The sequence below is a fragment of the Thermobia domestica genome, chromosome 3 (genome assembly GCF_964235325.1).
Source record: "Thermobia domestica chromosome 3, izTheDome1.hap1.1, whole genome shotgun sequence".
Lineage (NCBI taxonomy): Eukaryota > Metazoa > Arthropoda > Insecta > Zygentoma > Lepismatidae > Thermobia > Thermobia domestica.
This window is the reverse complement of record NC_137456.1, coordinates 85,499,112-85,521,348: the sequence shown is the minus strand read 5'-3', so window position 1 is coordinate 85,521,348 and position 22,237 is coordinate 85,499,112. Positions and strand designations below refer to the sequence as shown.

Below are 22,237 nucleotides of genomic sequence, written 5' to 3'. Positions count from 1 at the left end.
TCTCAGTTTAGAGACTATAATGCCTGCTTGTGATATACGCTGTGCCAGGTTCGATTCCCTGTGGAAAAGAATAGAACGCTTTAGAGTAATTCAGATATCACTTTAAACAGTAGGTTTCGTTCTAAGTAACGTAACTGACGACAAAGCATTTAAATACAAATCAACTAAAAAGCGAATTCAACAAACCTCACATATGAATGATGAAATGTACAAATAACACCAAAACCAGAAAATAAATGGAACTAAAAACAGAGGAGCCACTTCTGGCATTTGCAATACTCCCACTCCCACAAACACATTAATAATATCCAAGTTTTGCATAAAGTAAAAACGACAATACAAAGAAATGTGTAAGAACAATTTTTACGTTAAAATTAAAAAGCCACAATTTAGTACTGATTATGGCAATTTAGAATAGACATGGTCTGCATCGGTGGACATATTTTGAAGCAAAACAAATAATATTTATGTAAGAACCAAGATGATAGAACATAGCCACTTAATTCCTCTGGTCTTGGTACTCTCCATCTTGTTCACGTTGACTCATGGATTGGACTTCTGCACCCAGATCTTGAAAAGTATTCAACGAATTTGACCTAAACTTACCTTTCTTTTCTATCTTACCTTTTGAAGTATCATCCTACTCCTGAAGAATATTAATGCAAAAGGTTTTGACTTGTACAAACCTGTACACGAACAAACAAAGAGAGAATCAAACTTAAAAAGAAAGAAGAAAAAGGAAATTACAAAAATAAAGGTAATTGCAAGAAATCTTTGTCTTTCATATGTTTATTGAATATAATGTACAGTATAAATAGTACAGAAGGGATTGAGTAGCACAGTTAAGTCTATTCACGTAAGAGATGATACTGTGAAATTTGAACCGAAAAATAAATAATGTTGCAAGACTTCAGGAAACGTTGAGAATATAGATGAAAACACATATATATTATATATATATTTTAACTAATTCAGTAGTGATAGAAACTGAAGGAATATAAACAAATATAAGAATTGAAGGGACGAAAATAGAACAAATGACTAGTTTCCAGTACCAATAAAGATATGAAATATGAATGAATGGTGAAAAAAAGGAGGTATTGCCATATGAAATCTTTAGGGATAAAAAGTTGTTACAAAGCCCATCCAATATTCCGTGTAATGCATTTTATTATACGGAACAAAAAAGTGGACATTGCGAAATGTGACGAGAACGAGTTAATTCCAACCCGTTCCGCCATATAATTCTCTTGGAGCCCATACAACTTTTTGAACGAAATGTGTGAAAATTCATAAACCAGTTTCAAATACCAGTAGCTTATTCCATAATTGCTCTAGTGACATAAAACTAGAAGCAAAATTCGCAGGATAGATATAAAAAAAAATGTATAAAATATAAGGTGCCATTAAATCAAAAGACCAATTTCAAAATATCCCGACATCCATGTTGCATGAAACAATTACTGTGTGTACTGTGTATACCCACAGGTATATATGGCATTCTAGCGCATGAGTATTGTCGTCCAGAAGCACTTTCATTTTTCTTTCTCCGCACGTAACATGATCATGTGTGACTGAACAATGAAGGTGCCGCTAAAGAACAGCGAAGTGTGAGACGCTTTCTTCTCGTTATCTTGAATTAGATTGTCTATAATAGTCACTGTCACATCACGAATGCAATTTGTCAACTATCCTATCCGCTAATCGTCCTTCAATGAATTTCGTCTAGCACAAAAATGCGAACATGTATTTTGTCCGCTACATTTGTCACCACCGTATTCTCCTTCAAATGCCCGATTGATGAGTACCTTCAGAATACCATAGTCATATCTGTTAGCGGCATCTCAATTTTTCGACCACACATTGTATCTGGGGGAAGAAGCGAAAGCACTTACTGAACAATCCCTCGCCAACTGATTGTCAACACATATACACTGATGCCCCACCACAGGACTGCCACATACAGCTGTGGGTATACACAGCACACAAAATAGCTGTTTCACGTAACATGGATGTAGGAATATTTTGAAACAGACCTTTTCATTTGATGGCACCTTATATATGAGTTACGCCCATTGAAGTAAGCGTAGTCGAAGGGGAAGGGAGCGCTGGAAATTGATTTTTTTAAAAATGGGATTTCCTCCTAGCCCTTTTCCCCCGGCCTTGTAAAAGCAAAGTTGGTTCTGAAATCTAAGACATATCACTTGAAAGGAACAAATTGTTCTTTCCGAAAACTTTTCAACTACACTCAGAAAATAAACCTGTTGGAAGCATGGATGTTTCTTTTAGCAATAAAGAAAAACGCCACCATTCCCTCCCCCTTCCGAATTGACACAAATTCTTTCAACTGAAAATCATACAAACAGTAAGAAGCATGTATTTTCTATGTAATATAAATGAAACTAACAACAGTGTTTCAAAGAGAGAGAGAAAAAAATTTTAGCGTTCCACGATTATGCACCGAGCCCAAGGAAGGTGTTGTTGATGAACTGGATAATAAGGGTGAAATGAAAAAGTGGGAGGAAACGAGAGAACTTAGAAAAAACCCGCACACGGTGTTTGTCCAACACTAAACTCACTTGGCGGGAGCTAAGATCAAACCAGGTTCCTACATGATTAGCATTAAAACGAATAGAATCTACATCAAGAGATCAACTGAGCACAGAAGTACATAAAAGCTTTTCAAATAGCGGTAAACGTCTGCCAGGCAGAGTATTTAAGAAGACAAGTATGATATTTAACATTAATGGCGTGCTGTCAGACTACAATAATCATCAGTGATTTTTTCTGGCGTTGCATAGTACCAACAACCACATTTTTTATTTATTTATTTATTTATTTTTTGTGGTTTTCAAATAATTATGAGCTTATTATTTTACTTTTGTCAAAAGCCTGAAAGTTGTTTTAAAAGTGTCTTCTGGAAGGACACTATAGTTCATTTGCCTCCATACGCTAAAGTCTTAGATTTCAAGTATTGACTTGGAAATTCTGAGCTGCCATTTGGTAAAGAAGAAATTAAAAAGACAACATGCACACTCCACTTAAATGGAAGCGATTAGTCGCTAGTTTTTACATGTACCTTGAAGGAAAATCAGTTCTAGTTATGCTACATCCTCTAAAATATAACTACTGTATAATATCTTCTAGCGAATGTAAAAGGGGGCTCTCTCAGATAAATTTTCAGTAACTTAATCTAGATCATGTCAGCTTATAGGACAACCTTTTCATTATTGTTCATCAGGGAAGTAGAATCGTCTCTCACACACTTCCTAACCCATTGGCACAAACTTACGGAAAAGTTCCGTATGTTTGTAATAGGACAAAAGACAGCCTTACGGAAATTTTCCATTTCATATTTCTCTGACTCGTTTCCCCCTACTAACTCAAATGTCAGTATGTATGTTTAATACTTCATCACTATGTTAATAGATTACAGGACTGTACAGGACTTTCTTATTAGTCCTAAATGATTATAAAATATCACATGCAGTGTGTGAATTTTTAGTGTAAAATTATTTTTAAAACCCTGCCAGAATGTATTTCAATTTCCAGATGGGTTTACCCTAACAAATAAGCGGTCTCACAGTTGTTCCGAGGTTATCGTTCTGTAGTTGATACAAAAACAGGGTTCACACTCAAATTCTGGTATTGATTTCTCTTAATTTCCATGACTACTTCTGTAAGTAATAAATTTTCCGTGAACCGCGGCACAACGAACCCTATCATTTATGGTTAGGACTTTTTTTTTTTAAATCGACCTCCATTATCCCCGTAGCCATCCAAAGCTTTCTTTCTTGCCCTCTAAATACAGTACGGTATAAGTATCTTCTTACTGTAAATACCTAGTACATACTAAGCTTCTTGCATTTGGGATACAATAAATTACTATTCCAAGCAATAATTATACACTAACGATATCTTTAATACCTCAACATTCTGAAGATACTCAAAGTAAATATACAGGGTGTTTCAAAACAACACCGACAACGTTCGGGAGGTGATTCCTGACACCAAGATAACACAAAAAGTATACACCAATTTGGGTCCACAAATGCTTCCCATCGGAGTTACAGGCTGCTGAAAACATGAAAAATTGAACTTTTAAGGTCCATAGCTCCAAAACTATACGACCTACCGAAGTCGGTTCAAGAGTTCACTTAGGAACTAATATGTGCCCTATCCAAAAAGCTATGTTTTAGAATCGTAAGGTACTCACGCAACAGTTTTTGTAGAGGAAGTTTGGCTACGGGCATATAATTCGAAGTATTCACCAATTACGTCTATAAAAATTGTTGCGGAAGTACTGAAGGATTCTGAGACATGGATATTTGGATAGGGCACATATTAGTTCCTAAGTGAAGTCTTGACCCGACTACGGTAGGTCCCATAGTTTTAGAGCTATGGACCTTTAAAGTTCAACTATTCATGTTTTAGGCAGCCTGCAACTCCGAAAGGAAGCATTCGTGCACCCAGGTTGGTCTATACTTTTCGTTATCTTGGTGTCAGGAATCACCCCCAAATGTTGTCGGTGTTGTTTAGAAACACCCTGCATATCAATTTGGCCTATCTCCTTGCTTATCTACAACTAACAAACCTACCTTTTTCTTCTTCTTCTTGTGTAATATTTGAACTTTTAAATTTAATTTGTTCTTCTTTCGAAGCTTCAAGCTTAAAACACTTTTCGGCGCTCCTTGAGTTTCTTCATTTCCTAAGATTAATTTTCTTTTTTATTCAGTCTTTTTCTTAACATCTTTTAGAGTCTCTCATTGTTCTCTGAGGCGTGTAATATAGATTTCTCTGATTTTCGGCATATTTTAAAATATCTCTATGGCTTTCCCTGACTTTCAAGATCAGTGTGATCCACGAAAAAGCAAAAAGCGGTCTGGAGACGAACAATGCATATCAGAGGACACGTTAAAAGTGTGGAAATTTATTATACTAAATTCATATTCAGTATCGACAGCTTTTTCTCCTCAAAAAAGTACTACTACTACTACTAATAATAATAAATGGGTCAATGCATTTGAAATCACCCAATTTCAGATTAAATGGTTGCCGACAAAATTTAAGTTTTTAATTTTTGTGCACAAAGTTGGACTATATTTAGAGAGCTGACAATAAGCATTCAATCATTTTTTAGATGTCATATTTTCTTTTGAGCGGCCATTTTGTATTGACCCGTACGCATATTTTGCACTTTACAAGGCTTGCGGTAAACGCTGTAGCTCCGTTATTTTTGAAGATATGTATTTCAAACAAAAACCACTTGAACACAATTAAATATACAATATTTTATGTACAGTACACATTTAAGGCTATGTACTACAAATATCTTTTAAAAAAAATTGTTGTAAGTTGAAGTTCGAAAAACACAACTTGTCATTCTGAAAATTAAAATATTTAAAGAAAACTTTTTTTTTTTTTTTTTTTTTTTTTTTTGTAGCTATAGGCTTTGCAGTACATTATTTCCTAAAAAAGTTTGATACTTCAGAGTATCATTCTTTCTCAGTTATGGGTCTTCAAACATTACGATTTTTCGAAAATCGGCTATGTTCAACCAGAAATATCTGAAAAGAGACACATTTGAAACATCTCAAATTTTCACAAAACAATCATTATTTGTGTGGTAATAAGTGGTTAAAATTTGATCTTGAGACTTGACTAGTTTTTGAGTTGCTACATAGCACGTCCAGAAAGTAAGTTCCGTTTCAATTTATCTCCGCTGCAGCACTGCGATCGCAGTTCCGCACATGTGCAGTAGACGCTCTGTATCAAGGAGAAGAAACGTGCGCCATTTGGAGATCGCTGTCAGTCACGTACGCTTTGTTGTGCTTGTTTACAATGTCGGTGTTGATTGAAAATCCCGCCGCTTGTGAAATCAGAGCGGTGATTCGTTTTCTGATTGCGAGGAAAGTGAAACCAAGTTAAATTTATCGGCAAATTTGCGATGTTTACGGACAAAATGCGATGAGTGATTCAATGGTGAGAAGATGGGTCCGACAATTCAATGAAGGACGTAGTGACGTGCACGATGAAGAACGAAGTGGGCGTCCATCTTTGGTTACAGAAGAACTGGTTCACGCGATTGATGACAAGATCCAGGAAAACCGCAAGTTTACAATTAGTGCTCTCGGTATGGAATTTCTCTCAAGTCTTTCCTTGGCGGTCAACACTTCAACAATGACGACGAGCTGAAAGAAACTGTTTCCAACTGGTTGAAGACACAGGTGGCAAACTTCTATGAAGAAGGTATACAAAACCTTGTGCCACGCTATGACAAATGCCTGCAAAATTTCGGCAGTTATGTGGAAAAGTAGTTTAAGAGTTGTAGAATTTTGTGCAATAAATATTTTTTCTGTATCTGTACACAATTTAATTTTATTACCAAATGGAACTTACTTTCTGGACGTGCCTCGTATTTGTTTATATGTAGCAAATTCACAAGTGGTGCGCTGTGCAAATATAAGGTAACCAAGAAAGTTCTGTCGCTTTTGCACCCACCACCTGCGACATGTCACCAAAGACGTACCTGGAAGATCAAAAATAGTCCCCATCAGCATCGACGACCTTCTGCCAACGTTCTGGAAGACCATGGATTCGATCGCGGTAGAACTTGGAAGGCCATGAAGCGAAGAAGGTATCAAGTGCATTTTCCACCTCTACTAGGGATTTGAACTGGAGTCCTCTAAGGTACCTCTAAGGTAAGGTAAGGTAAGGAATGGAACAGGTGATAATCGGACGTGCAATGTCAGGGGAGTATGACGGATGTAATGGTGTTTCCCATTCAAGGCGTAGAATGGTGTCCCGAGCCATCCTAGCCACGTGGGGCTTAGCGTTGCCCTTTGCGATTCAGAAGTGCTGGCTCCAGAGCTTTTCTTGAACACGGCTCAACTGTTGATAGTACAAAGTTGCATTGATGCTCTAACCAGCTGGTAGCAGTTCCCGATGCACGATGCCGCGAGCACTCCACTAAACACACAGGAGGACCTTCTTCTGGTGCAGTGCTGGTTTCGGCTGTTTTGGAACCGGTTCATGGGATGCTAACCAATGATGACGGCGCCGTGGAGCTTCGTACAGGACCCACTTCTCATCACATGTCGACACCTTGTCCAGAAATGGCTCCTTCCTCAGACGAGACAGCAAAGAAACACAGATGCCTGCTCGCGCTGTCTTCTGGCCCGGAGTCAAATCATGTGGGACCCATCGACACAACTTGTAGTGCTTCCCAAGTTGATGGAGGTGCTGCCGAATGGTTTCTCCACTCACACTGAATTCTAATCCCAGTTCCTCCCATGTCTGATCAGTGTTCGCCTCAATTGTTGTCTGAAGATCTTCATTTTGGACATGTGTTGGTCTTCCGGCACGTGATGCATCTTCGAGCGTTTCGTCACCATCTTGTTAAACCACCGATGTACTCTCCGAATAGTCACGACACCCTCACTAAAAGCCTGGCATATATTCCACTCTATTGCAGTAACGTTTGACCCTAGTTTGAACTCGTAGAACATACACGCCCTTATGACGTACTGTGGAGGTCCCATGTTCACTCTGTCCTTACACAAGTTCACAGTGTAACTGAACAATCACAACCAGGTAGTATGTTGGATATATCCACATCAACAACTGACCTTCGCCTTATCTCCATTCGCATTCAACTCATGGTGTGAGGGCCAATGGAACACAGACGTCCACAAAAACCGACAGAACTTTCTTGGTTACGTTTATATAATAAAAAACTATGTTGAAAAATCGAAATAACTATATATATATATATATATATATATATATATATATATATATATATATATATATATATATATATAATATACAATTATACTAGTATATATAGTTATACGATTCACATGTTAAGCAAAAGTACATACAATTGTTAATTTTTTTTTTATTTTCTTAAAATACTATTGTTGAAAAAAAAAAGTTGACTGATTTTTGTACATAGTTTTTCACTGATATTGAAGCTTTGATCTGTAGTAATTGCGAACTCTGTTGATGATAGTTTCCTTAGGACCTTACTAATTGGCACCCACATTATGTCATGTTTAGAGATTAGAAACAAGTTCTGGGGCCATGTGAATGAAAACAGTGGATAAAAAGATTGAATAAACAAGTGAGGAAAACAACAATCACATACAGTCAGAAATATCTTTCAATGTTCTAGCCTGTTGCCTATGTATTAGAGAGTCTTATATCAGATGCACAGGAATTGAACTGTGTAGTAAACTTCTCTTAATGAAGACAAAGGCATATTTGGTGAGTTCTTGTATATGCGATATTCCTACTCTTAAGTCTTAATGTAACCACTCTTACTTGTATATTTACATACATACATACATTAAGGAATAAGCGGTAAAATATCCAAATTTTTTAGAAGGTCTGAAGTGATGGCAACATATCACTAAAACACCACGTATGTGCCGTTTATTGCTTGTTGAGAGAGTTACTGTCAATGAAGATGTCAGTTTCAATAAAAGGCAGGCAGGTGGTAACTGTTTAGCCGCGCCAACTTTCAAGAATGTGTTTTGTTGTTTGTATTCTTTTGTATTTTGCATAAACTAAGCTAAACAGGACCTCCAACACAAAGTGGTCTCGACTATTTTATGAATTGTGTAAGCTCAGAAACTACGTAAGACAAAATGGCGTTTCTTTCTTAATAATTACTTCCTTCAAAGCATAATTAACAATTAGTTTGTCCCAGTTGAATATTATTACAATAAAAATGACATGCATAATGTTTTAATAACTATGGCCTCTGTTTAGTTGTACTTTAGTTGCTAATAAACCGAATTTCGCCTCATAAAACAAACCCCCAATTCAAAAGCTAGTCTCGTTTCAGTGATCGAATTTTAACCACTTATTACCACGCAAATAACGATTATTTTGTGAAATATGAGGTGTTCGTGTGTCTCTTTTGAGATTTCAGGTTGAACATAGCAGATTTTCGAAAACTTGTAATGTTTGAAGACCCATAACTAAAAACAAAAAATAAATAAAAGACTCTCAGGTATCGAACTTTCTCAGAAAGTAGTATACCACGAAACCAATATACAGGTAAAATAAATAAATAAATAAATAAATAATAAAATAAAATAGTGGTGAATCTTATTTTTTCTTTAAAATTTTTAATTTAAAAATATGACAATTTGCGTTTCTCAAACTAACTTTCCACATTTTTAAAGGTAATTATTTGTAGCGTAGTAGGTTTAAAAGTGCACTGGACATAAAATATTGAAAATTTAATTTATCTTTCAAATGTTTTTTGTTTGAAACCATCATCTTCAAAAATAAACGAAGCTACAGAATTTACCGCAAGCTATTATAAAGTGGAAACTAGACTTACAGAATGGTTGCTCAAAAGAAAACCGGGTATCTAAAAAATAAATTAATGCTAGTTGTCAACAAATATAGTACAACTTGTGTATAAACATTTTAAAAATATTACAGATGTTGTCAGTAACCATCATTGTTTGATTTGATATGGATTTACCCTATACTCATTGTAGGTTTCAACGAATTCCAAAGAAGACAAATTCCCTTTCTCTAAAAAGAGGATTAATTATCGTTCAAAATTATACATTGACTATGCTACCCACCACATTCCAGCCATCTTCCTTAATATTTTATTTATTAAATGTTCATCAAAATTAAGTAATAATGCTTCTCTGTAAGTGTAATGTTTAGATTACTCATAGACGAAATGCTTGTTAATGATGATGATATAGAAAATCAAACTTTATTTATAAATTTCAGTATTACAATATAGAATACACGCACACGTACATTTATTCACTACTCAATAAAAAAATGTACAAACTGATAAATTATCAATGTTTGTATTGTTTTCCACGTTTAGTAACTTTCATATACTGGCAGGCTTGGTCATACAAACTAAATCGTAGTGAGGTAGTTAACATTGCTTTAATAATACTTGGTAATAAGCCTTTATATAGTCCCGATACTCCTTCTATTTGAACGGTTTTTACAAGGCAATCTATCATTCCATTATATTTTAAAACCTGCAAAGATTGATAACCAAATTAGGCTAAGTCAATATATATCGTTTCCTTTATTCTATATATATCTAGATTCGCTAAAGCGTACTATATTGCAAATTATAGTCGTAACAGCATATAAACTTCTTGCAATATCTCATTAGTCTTGTGCTAAATGATTACTGTCTGTTGGGTTTCACTCGAGTTATAACTTTGATACGTGTAATGGATATAGGGTGAATCTGTGAACCTGTGATTTGGTAAGTATGTTTTCTGGGATTCGCTCGAGTGGGGAGGTTTACCACTACTGCCACCTAGCACCCTAATTAAAAGCATTTCAGTAACAATGAAGCTGTGAATCGGAGCACAACGTGCTTTTGGTGTAAAAGTGATTTACATAAACGATGACAGTTTCTTGCTTGCTCAGTTTGAATTTCGAAGTATGTTCTTACTCACCGATTTGGAGTTTAGCGTCCTGTTTCAGAGAGGTGTTGTTCTACAACTTAAGGTGGGATCCGAATTACGTAAGTTCCCGCCACACGTTAACCATATAGTCCATATAGTCACGAGGAAGTTTTGGAATTCATTAATACCGTACAGTTCAATCAGTTCATGCTATCAAGACATAGGTTAAGAATTTTAAGTTTACTGGTTCTACACTAAAGAAGAAAAGCGGCAGTCTAAAAGCAGTACGAACACCCGTACAGATGCTATGAAGAATACTGTGCCATTAAGAAGAGACCAAGTACTTATAGCTACCGTCTCCTTTAGCCTAGCCGGCATACCGTGGGACGTAAAACTCAAAAATTTCATTTCATTTCATTTACAAGTACCTACAGCTGTGGTCATCTGAGGGATGGTGTTTTTCGGATACGATTCCAGTTTTCGCCAAGTGACCTTTGTGGTGCATAAATACTGTGTACGTGAGTTGCATTCTTCCGTTTCCTCCCACTTTATGCACTGCACCATTATTAGCCATCTCATTATTACCGTTTTTCTTTACCTAGATGTATAATCGAGGGGACATGAAATACACAAATGATAGAAAACACCAAATTAACTCACGAAAATAGAACTAACATTTAATGGCATGAAGTAATTTGAAAAATGCAAACGAATTAAAAAAAAAAAAAAATCAACACAAATGCAATACAAAATTTATTTACGAATAGACGTTTTGTACATAGTTATAAATATTTCTAAATCATAATCTAACAAAACTGCGAAAAAGAGACACATTATACACTTTTCAAAGCATTATGTGACCGTCGGATAAGTTGGCAAACATTATCATAAAAGGAGAAATTAAGCGCTGTGGTTGCCATAGCTTTTACCATACTTGGTGTAAGGCCTTTGTACATTCCCAGGATCCCTTCTATCTTAACTGTTTTCCACAAGCAGTCTAACATTCCCTTGTATTTTATCACCTGGAAAAAGGACAGTATGTTTAAAAAAGTCTTTGAATCACAATGAATGGGCTGTAACATTTTGAAATTCATGCAAAGATAGCCGATTAAATTCAACGCTTTTTTTTTTAACGAATTCTAAAACTTCATGCAGTCGGTTACAATTATTTTAAACATATACTAAGTACAACACAAAACGTAAACTCAACTAAACTTCAGGTAATCATATTCTGTAACGTGCTAATGAATAAAGAAAAGTACTGCGCACGTGGATATTCAGATGAAACTTACTTTCTGGATATTTTTGTATAGAGTAATTTATGAATTTACTCGGTAGACATGAGGAAGAGTTGAGTTGAGTTTAACGTCCCGTTCAGCAGCGAGGCTATATGAGACGTGGACCTACTGATTAACGTGGAATCCGAACCACATGAGTTCCCCCCGGGAATCGAACCTGGGTCTCCCACGCCAGACAAGAGGAAGAATATCTACCCGAAAGTAAAACATTTTTTCCTATCACTAACTTAGTATTCTAGACTCAATGGTTTCATCACTCAAGTTTCCCATTTACGAATATCAAAATCCAATGTAGTTTATACGACGAAGCAAACTACAGGCGTATGACAACGCTTGTGACCGCGTGCTCATTTCTCAAATCACAAGGCACGAATGAAATGAAATATATTTTGCCAGTGGTCTATGTAAGAGAAGTTTCAGGGTTTTTAACCCCTCTTTCAGCAAGATATTACGCAAAAATAAACATTTACGATATTAAGATATGTATACAAACAACTGACATTATATGTACTTTGGAGCTTGAAACTCTCCCCAGACGAACTTCTGCGTACGCCACTTGATTCTGCTAATGATAGCTGTATTAAAAGGGAACTGAATACGAAATAAATAACAATAATTTTATTGAAAATCTCTTAACACATATTTTGAATAATGAACTTGAACACCATACCATGTTGATTCTATTTCTGCAGTTACTCGCATTCAATTATTCTACGGGCCTGTGGTGGCTCAGTGGTAGAGTGTTCACCTCTGGTGCATGGGGTCCTTAGTTCGATTCCAGCTCGCGCCAAATGAGTTTGTGGTGGACGAACACAGCACGCGTGGATTTTCTCAGGGTTCTCTCGTTTCCTCCCACTTTCTTCATTCCACCATTTCATTCGTTTCTTATCTTCACTGTTTCCTTTAGCCTAGCCGACATAACCGTGGGACGTAAAACTTAAAGATTTCATTTCAATTATTCTACGTAACAAAGAAAATTTACTACTGACAGTAAGTTCTTTATCATAGTTCTTACTGGATGCATACCTAAGCACAACTGTAATATTTCAAAAACTTTGTATATTTCACTTTTAATTCAGCATTTTCTTATGGCGTCTTTATTTAAAATCTTACAGATCGCTGAGAATTTTCTGACTTTTTAAAGATAATTTCATGTAATAAATATAGGATTATTTTATATCAATTTATAAAAACGAAGTAAATTTTGCCTTGATATATAGACATACCTGCGTACGTAACTTTATCGTCATATATATAAAAGAAATATTGAATTAGTATTATTTAAATGATTCAGTAAAAATACATAATACACGATGAAAGGTAAAGGTACAAGGGTTTGTTTTAATACTTTTGGATCCAGGTGAGGAAATACAAGGGAAAAGACTAGGCAAGGAAACGAAAGAAATTAAGTTAAATATTATATATATATATATTAATACATAAATAAATAAATAAAAGCACAAGGATGACTACATATAAGGATAAGAGGAAACTTGTTTGAATATTAGAAGTTCCCTTTTCCCTTTACACCTTGTTTCAGTAGGCATTTTGTGATGTTCTGCATATATAAAACAGCTATTACTTACAAATATCGTTATAGGTTTCTTTACTACTGTTATAGTTCACTACTGAAAGATTTTCTGATTACTGTTGTATACTTGTTTTTCTTGTTAGTTACTACTTCTAGCTTCTATGCTATACTCAAGGCCGATGAAAAATATTTTATATGAAATGTTAACATCTTTAGAGCACACTGCAGTGCTGCCGGTGCTGATAAAATTGCTGTAAAGACTTCTAAAATAGAACATAGGGCCTCCGTTGCTGCAACGAAGAAAGTCTCACGAGGTGAGGTTGGAGAGAGTATGCAGGATAGACAAGAATTATTCCACGGTTTCCTAGTTCAGATTACATACGAACAGAAAGATGTGCAGAAAGGTTATGGTGGAAAATCAGTCAATTCTTTTTCCTCCACACGCCAAAACGCTTCCAATACATGGATTCACGCAGGAGTAAAAGACTACTGTTATATACCGTTCTCTGGTGACTACTGCCCCTGATCGTTGAGTTCTCTATCAATGAGGAGGAATATCTGCAACATGATTAAACCTTGAATTTGTCCTCACGGTATTGATTTCTGCGTAGGGACGTAGGTTATTTCCAGCTGGAAGCTTCGTTCATCGTTCAGGAAGCACCATGATTGGTGACCTGTGATGATGCTGATGAGGAGTGTTATTAGGTCATTATCCGCATGCCAATCAAGTCCCCGCATGGTCATAAGTTTGTGTATGAGGAACTACTTTCTCAGCACCATATGTCATGACGAAGTCAGAATGGCACAGCAATTACTACACGTAATTCCTGGTGCATCTGCAATGTTATCAACTGTACTGAAACAATTTGCACGGACAATATATTGCAGTTCCCGAATTTTCCGTCGTTCTGTTCCACAAAGGATTTCCGCAAGTTTGAACACAAATAGCGGAAAAACGAGACATCCTTCTTTGAAGTAATTTTCTTGAAGAAAAGATTTTTCTGCTATATTTGTCATATCAATATACATATACAGCCGCGGATCCATAATATGATCAAGGGAGGGGCTAAATCATAGTGTACCGCTTTATCCAGTGTAAAGAAAGTAGGGTTGAAGCCCATTTTATCCAGTGTATGTCTGATCGTCAAGAGGGAAGGGAGGCTATAGCCCTCCCCTTGAATCCGCGCCTGTATATAGGTGCCCATTCTTCTATGCAACTGTATCTACTCTATAACAGACAAGTACTCTTACAAGTGTTCCTGATATTAAAAACAAAACACTGAATTTTGAATGCACAAAATTTTCCGATATTCGGGATCAGGAAGTTTTCCCATTCTTACGTTGGACCATTTCCGCTTTATTATTATTATTATTTTAATCATAAATATGGAATGGAATAAAAACTGAAAATTATATCTTTCTTAATTTCAGTGGCTTTTCGCTGAGGACAAGTTATAAACAGCTTTCACTCTGATAGCATCAAGAAGTATTCTTAGTAGTACCACGTACTCTGTAACTTGGTGCTTCTGTTAGGACTGACTTGTCAACACACTACTGTTTCTTCCGGCAAGTTTAGGAACATTTTCCTCTTCGACAGTTCGATTTTTCTTCTAGTTTCATTCAATGTGACCACTCAGGTACGAGGCGAGATCCGAGAACAATTTATAGTCCTTCATACGAATTCAAGCAACGTTATAGAAATTCGGAAATTTCGTCAGAAATGGGTACTACAGTATAATATTTCATACCCATTCTTAATTATAATTATTTCCATACATTTCCTTTAACCCTTTTCTTTTACAGGGTGATTATAAACGATTCAACGGGTTTTCAAATGAAATACATTAAAAACTTACCACAATACGTTTGTACTATTGATGAAACGAAAAGAACACATTTGAAAGTTCAATTTCTCTAATAATCTTGGCTCGTGGTGACAGAGGGAAGCACAAGCCTAGTTTTCAAAATAGCGTCTATACTGCAGAAAGCGTTTTGCAATATGGAACATGAAAAGTACTTTTCCGTTGTTACCGTACAACATTCATTTCGCAGACAGTTTGCAACTATACTGCAGCTGCCAAGGCATTCTGAGATGGTATCAACAGTTTAAGGATGTTGAGCCTTCCTATGTAATGATGCAAACACAGAATGTTAGATTGGGCGATTGCTTAAGATGACAGCGCTTTTTCCATGGTCTCCTAGATATCCCGATCTAACAGTCTGTAATTTACTTCCTTTGGGGAATGAGCAAGACATAGTGTATGTGTCATCACTGCCAACAATTTTGAGTGAGCTCTAAGATCGTACTACAGCTGCATTTCCGACCATTAACAGAAATATATTACAGCGCCTGTGGGACGAACTAGACATAGATGTGTGTGGTGTGACAAAAGGGAGTTACATCGAACGTTTGTAACAATATGTCTGAAACTTACAGATTCTCTATATTTTCATGTGTAACTCGTTATTGTGTGTGTTATACATTCTTTAATACAGCCATTTCAAACCCAATGAATAATTTACAATCATATCACATTCTAAAATAGTCTAGTTTCTACACAAAGCAACAAAATAAATAAATAAATAAATAAATAAATAATAAGTAAAAACATGTCAATTGGATTAAGTCTTGCAAACAGAAGATGAGTAAAAAATATGTACCTTTCCAAATGGGTGCCTAGCTTGTTCGAAGCCTTGTACTTGAAGCCTTTTCTTTGTGATGTCAAGTGGATAAACCATTACTTTGGCCAACAGACCAGAAAGAGAGCCACAAATTAAGCCACCGATCACTGATACCGGCCTAGAACCGTCAGGTTCTTTCTGTTCTGAAAAAAAGGTGCATGTTGAAAACACATTATCGGAAATAAATTTTAATGAGCAAATACTATGAAATTATAAAGCATGATTCTATAGAAGACTTTCACTAGCTACGAGTATTACTAGGAAACTTGGTGTACAGTCACCTACATATTAACTTAGGAAAAATAGTTTAAGTAATTTTCTTTGACGTAAACAGAACATTATCCATTGTATATAGCTTAAATTTGTACGCACGTAAATCCATTCGTCCCGAAGTTACTGATAAAATATTATGTAGAAGACCAATATGCACATCTGTTGGCCTAAGACCAATATGCACATCTGTTGGCCTCTATACACTGAATATCGGTATCTTAAGGAAAGCTACGTTAAATTAATAATAACGAGAGTTCCGTACTTACAAAGGATTCAAATAGAAATCCTACACGCACAAGTGGCGCGGAGTGGGCAGAGTAGGTGTTGCGAAGCTGTGACGTATGGCTTCACGATTTTGTTGTATGGGCAGAGTCTCTATTTTATAACATCCTTGGTGATTTGTGTCTTGACTGGAAAGCTGTACTCGATTGCCATTTATGAACAAATAACATAACGAAAAAAAAAGTGCTTTACAGGAGTAATTGTTCAGTGAAGTGCAGACTGAAGTCAGAGCCGTTTGAGTACATTTTTAAAACTGATGTGACTACGCCTATTTTAATAGTGAAAAATGATCCCCCATAAGAAATTATCAGGTGCTCAGTTACGAAAAAGAAAAAAGGAGTGGGCGAAACAAGACAGATCATGGCTAAATTTGTAAAGCCCACTGAGGATATGGATGATTCTTCTGACGGTGATGGGGATAATGTTGCACAGAAGTCAGCAGTTGAAGCTTTAAGTTAAAATCCTATATAAAGTTAAAATCTTATATAGGCCTACCTAAACAGGTTTGAGCATACATTGGAACCTGTTTGGCAGGAACGTCCTTAGGGGGAGTATGGGGGCACATGCTCCTCCAAATCTTGGCTTGCCGCTCAAATATTTAACTATTACCATATATATATATAAACGCCCCCCACAAGTCAGAACTGTGGCTACGTTCCTGCTGTTTGGGTTACTGTCTTTCGATGAACGAAACCTTCTAAAAAGGAAACAAAATTATGCCTTGTACTTACGTAATTGTGGTTCGCTGGAAGTAGTAGACTCTCTCGGAGTAGTAACTTATGAAATATCTACAGGTATGCGTATTTATATGTACAAGGGCATATGAATTCTTCATGCCAACCGGTTCCAAAGCACGCCATACTCCATGAATGAGTACGTTAAGTTAGGTTTAGTATCTCTGTAATAATAATGCGGAGCATTGCGGCATTAACGTCTCTACAAATTGTCTTATCTAACTTAAAGACAGTAATATGAAATGTTCTGCTCAAAATAGGCTATACTCTTCCCGTTACATACTTGCTGTATATATCAAGAATAGGGGAGGAAAGTTTGCTTTATTGGGTACCTTAAGAAGTGCTTTTAAAAGTACTTCAAATGTAATGATTTGGGGGCATAAGTTTTCTTTATTGGGTACCTTTCTTTAGAGCATTTGTAAGGTACGTAATACAGTAAATTAGTTATGACTTGGGTAAATATGGAGGCAGTTTTGAGGCACGGAAAGCCAACATAAAGAGGGAAGAGTAACTTTCTCATTAGTCCATTTTATCATGGATTAAGTACAAGGGAGTATATTACATTTTTCAAGGCCATTATACTCCGTTCAAAGTTGAATGACAGTTGAAAGGTGTGTGTTATCTATGATTGCTTCGCTCGCGCGCTCTCCTCTAACCACACCAACCCTCCTCCGATCAGCAGCCCCCCTGGTTTTATTTTTGGTTTCCTCGCCTCAAAAACCCGTTCACTTTGTGTATTGTTCCAATTTAATACAGTTTTTTTTTTTTTTTAAATGAGGTATGCAATAAAGTAAAGAGGAACTTGTACCGAATATGATACATAAAAATAAAATCTAAAGAAAAAACAGCTTATAAGTTCAATGCAGCCAACACTAATTATAACCTAGCCTAACTGCTTGATTAATAATATTATTACTATGTAGTGAACGTTTCTTTATTTGACATCTCATACGAAAAATTTAAATCAACGAGCTTTTCTTCCACTGCTTTCTTTCACAAGGATCGCAGTAGTGGATCCAAATTTCAGTTTCATACCGAATACCAATTTGATACTGATGAATCTTGTTCAGAATGATGTAGAAGTTTGCTTGCAACTATAGCGCGAAGTTCAAGCTTTTCATTGTTTTAGAGATATATTCTTCCTTTTCTTGACAATAGTGAAAAATCTGTTTGCAGAAAAATAAACAATGGGTGCCAAACAATAAATTTTACTGTGTACTAATGATAATTGATTGGCAGTGTGAGTGCCAATTTTGCTATTTGAACAATTAACGTCATGCTGCTGTACGAATCTTGCAAGAGCTCTCGTATTGACAACACTTTCAAATCAATTATAGAGCATTTAAATTACCGATTGCTTGTACAAATGTGTGGGTAATAAAATAATTCTTTTGGGACTCTTTCATTAATAAAATACTTATTTTGTTTTCAATGAAAAATAACTTATTATTTGTTCAAGTGGAACAGAGTTTACATTATTGGTTTTAATTACAGGAAAATCCAGAAAACATCGAAATAACTGAAGTCCATGCCCAGGATCACGAAGATAGTCCACCATCAGCAGACCTGCCCGCTGATACATTTGTACGATTTGACTTCTAGACCTACAACGTCATCTGTATCTTGAGACATTGTCACAGCACAGAACCAGTCTTCAAATACATCAGCAACTCAGTTCTTGTATCAGCATGACTTGGGCGTAATTCAATTTGAGCAAAGACGAGACAACAACATCAGATGCTACATTACAGAAAGAAAAGAACGCTTTCAAAACCGTGATGTCAATTTTCCAAGTGAAACGGAAGACAGCATGGGAAGATATTTTTCAGCAGGATGGTTCAAGCGAATCCTGGAGAATAAAGTAGAAGTTCACCGAACATGGTTAGCGTATTCTCCATCCAGAAAATATATTTATTGTATTCCTTGCTTTTTATTTGGGAAAACTGATTCCTCACAGTTCTGTCAAAGTGAAGGATTCAACAACTGACGGAAACTAAATCCACGTATTCCAGATCATGAAGTGTCTCCTTGTCATAAAACAGCATTCACTGAGTGGATAGAACTCTCTATTCGATTGAAGAAGAAAGAAGCCACTGACCATGAAATGCAGATGCAAATAATGAATGAAACCGAAAAATGGAGGCATATTCTTCGAGCTGCACTTGATTGTATTTTATACCTTGCTGGAAGCAACCTTGCACTACGTGGTGGAAACGATGTTATATCTTCTAGCACGAAAGGTGGCTCTAATAATCTAGGAAATTTTCTCAATCGTTTTCTGCTTTTAGCGAAGTACGATCGTGTGTTGAAGTTGCATGTTGCGAAGATCATGGATTCACCATCCAAACTTGCGACAACATATCTGACGCCAAAAATTCAAAATGAACTGATCGGGTTGGCTGCCAATAGGGTCTGAAAGTCAGTGATAGAAGATGTAAATAAAGCCAAATACTTTTCGATAATGTTTGACTCTAAAACCTGATGCAAGCCATACAGAACAAGTGTCACATATTTATCGCTATGTAACAGTTTCACCTGATGGAGACTGCCAAGTCGAAGAAAGTTTTGTTGATTTCATCGATGTCAAAGAAAAAACTTTAAGTTCCCTAACGGACGTTATATTACAGAAAGTTCAAGACGATGGTGTGAAGATGGAAAATTGTCGGGGTCAATGCTACGAAAACGCTAATACGATGTCCGGTAAATATTCTGGTGTGCAAGCTCGTTTAACAGAACATTTTCCCAGTGCTCGTTAGTTATGTGCCTTGCACTGCACATACTTTGAACCTAGTTGGAATGCACGCAGCTCAAGTGGATTTTCATACAGTAAATTGTTTTGGGACTATACAGAATTCAGGGGTGCCCACAAGGGGGGGGCTATGACGCAAACTGCGTCATTGAAATATTGGGGGGGGGGGGTAAAAATCTATATAAATATGTTTGAGAGGGTGTAAAAATTAATCGAAAAGATTTTTTTTTTCATGGAAGAACACCTACAGATAGGCAATTGAGGAGGGGTGCGTCATGGACATGAGGGGGGTGGGCACCACTGCAGAATTTGTTCCTTTTTTTTTATTTATTTATTTTTAATCGAGCAGATCGACACATTGGTGGGATGTTTTGAAAAAGTATGTAAAGATAACGGTGAAAGGACATTGCGCAACTAAGTGGGCTTCCAAGTGGAATGCAGCAGATGCTCTAAGAACTCAGTTTCCACAAGTTTGCAATGCATTGGAAGAGTTGAAAGACATTACAAGTGAAACTGAAGAAACTGTAAATGGAGCAAACGACCTTTTGAGAAACTTAAAGGGACTTTGGTTTCCTGTCCTTTTTGGTTTTTGGCAGAAAGTGCTAAAAGCGATCAACAAAGTAAATTTAGCCCTACAAGATTCTTCGAAAAGTGTAGACGCTGCTACTTGCCATTTAAAAGGACTTCAACATGTTCTACAAGAAAATCATGAATCGTATGTGCAAGAAGCTCTTCAGAAAAGTTGAAGCACTTGCATTCAGCATGGTGTATATTGATGGGAGAATCTCGTCCAAGAAAAAAGAAAAGGTTTTCTGATGAACTGGCAGAAGACGAAGGAAATGCTTTGAATGAACAGCAAAGAATGAGACAGAGTATGTTTGCAGCACTAGATTCCATGAGAGGTACAACAAACTGAACACGATTGTAGAAGATTTTTCATGTATACTCCCAAATCGTTTCGAGAAACTTTGCGAAAGTGATTTAAGGAAACAAGTGGCTGACTTAGCTCTGTTCTGTGAGAAAGATCTGAAGGGTAGCGATCTAATTGATGAAATTGTATTCTTTAAGGGCCATGTTAAACCTTTTTTAAAATGACTTAGGCGTCAGTGTGCTCTCAGAAATGACTCCTTTGCAAGTGTAAAATTTTATTCATAAAATGTCGTTGGAAATTTGTCCAAATTTAGTAACAGCTCTGAAGATTTTTTCTAACATTGCCTTGTTCTGTTGCTTCTTGTGAGAGAACATTCAGCAAGTTAAAATTGATCAAAAATTATTTAAGATCCTCCATGTTGCAGGAACGGTTGTCAGATTTAGCCATACTCTCCATCGAAAAGCAAAGAGTGTTGTTACTGAACTTTGACCAGTTAATCAATGACTTCGTATCACAGAAAGCCAGGAGGATCAGTTTATAGGTATATTTTTCATACCATGTTATACCATACCATTTTATAGGTAAATTTGTCATATTATGTAGATAAATAATTTTAAATGTGTGCTATTCTAATTCTTTAAGAGGCCTCACTCCTGCGAAATTAAAGTACCGATAATTTAACAGTTTTCCTGTAATATCTTCATAACATTGCTTAAAATAATTTTCATGCGTCTATATTAATTAAGCTAACTAGAATTATACTTTAGTTTCTTTTGTAGCCATAACTCCAGTCTATCATTGTGCTAACATTAAAATGTTTGGATGAGTGGTGCACATATATTTGTTGCTACGAAATTTCCCTATTCTAATACAAGAAACACAAGTACGCAATTATCTTAACTCTAAACTAGTAAATATAAAATAGTTTTCATTTTAAAAGCATAATATAGTGAAATATTCGAAAATTTCAATTTTTCCTAAATTTTCCGCTATTTTTCCAGACCTTCACGTGTTAATCGATTCATTTCGTACCGAGAAGATATACTAGTGTTTATTTCACTTGTTCGGGCATAAGTAAGGTGGTGTCACTTTCAACATAACAAGTACTTTGAAAAGAATCTCCCAATGGCCCATCCTTTATTTGGATGCTCCGGTAAGTACGAAACTTTTGGTTATTATTAAATAAACATCCAACCATTTCTTTAAGTAGTATCTACGGCTAAATTCTTTGTAGGATAACTCAAATTAACCAGTTTCTACACCATGTTTCGTATTCTATAATCTTTCGGGTTTTATGAGGAAGATGATTTGGTGTCACCAGGAATCTGCTTTGAGAAAGAGAAGAAGTATGACGAGAAAAATGAACCTACGACTAGAGAAGGTCTATCTATCTATGTTCAGTGAT

At 36.1% G+C, this 22,237-nt stretch overlaps 1 protein-coding gene across 2 annotated transcripts in view; it reads right to left on the bottom strand.

Annotated features, from left to right (window-relative positions):
- Positions 1–9,771: 9,771 nt before the first annotated feature.
- Positions 9,772–22,237, bottom strand: part of LOC145680570 (mitochondrial thiamine pyrophosphate carrier-like) — a 58,451-nt gene continuing 45,985 nt past the window's right edge. The window contains exons 6-7 of one of the 2 annotated variants that reach the window (XM_081751211.1): positions 15,903–16,066; positions 9,772–10,031 (exon numbers count right to left, since the gene is read on the bottom strand). In XM_081751211.1, the coding sequence (XP_081607337.1) occupies positions 9,840–10,031; positions 15,903–16,066 (356 nt within the window). In that variant the 3' untranslated portion in view covers positions 9,772–9,839. Of the gene's footprint in view, positions 10,032–11,152; positions 11,435–15,902; positions 16,067–22,237 lie in introns of those variants that run through there. The other variant, XM_081751212.1, reaches the window with a different exon arrangement.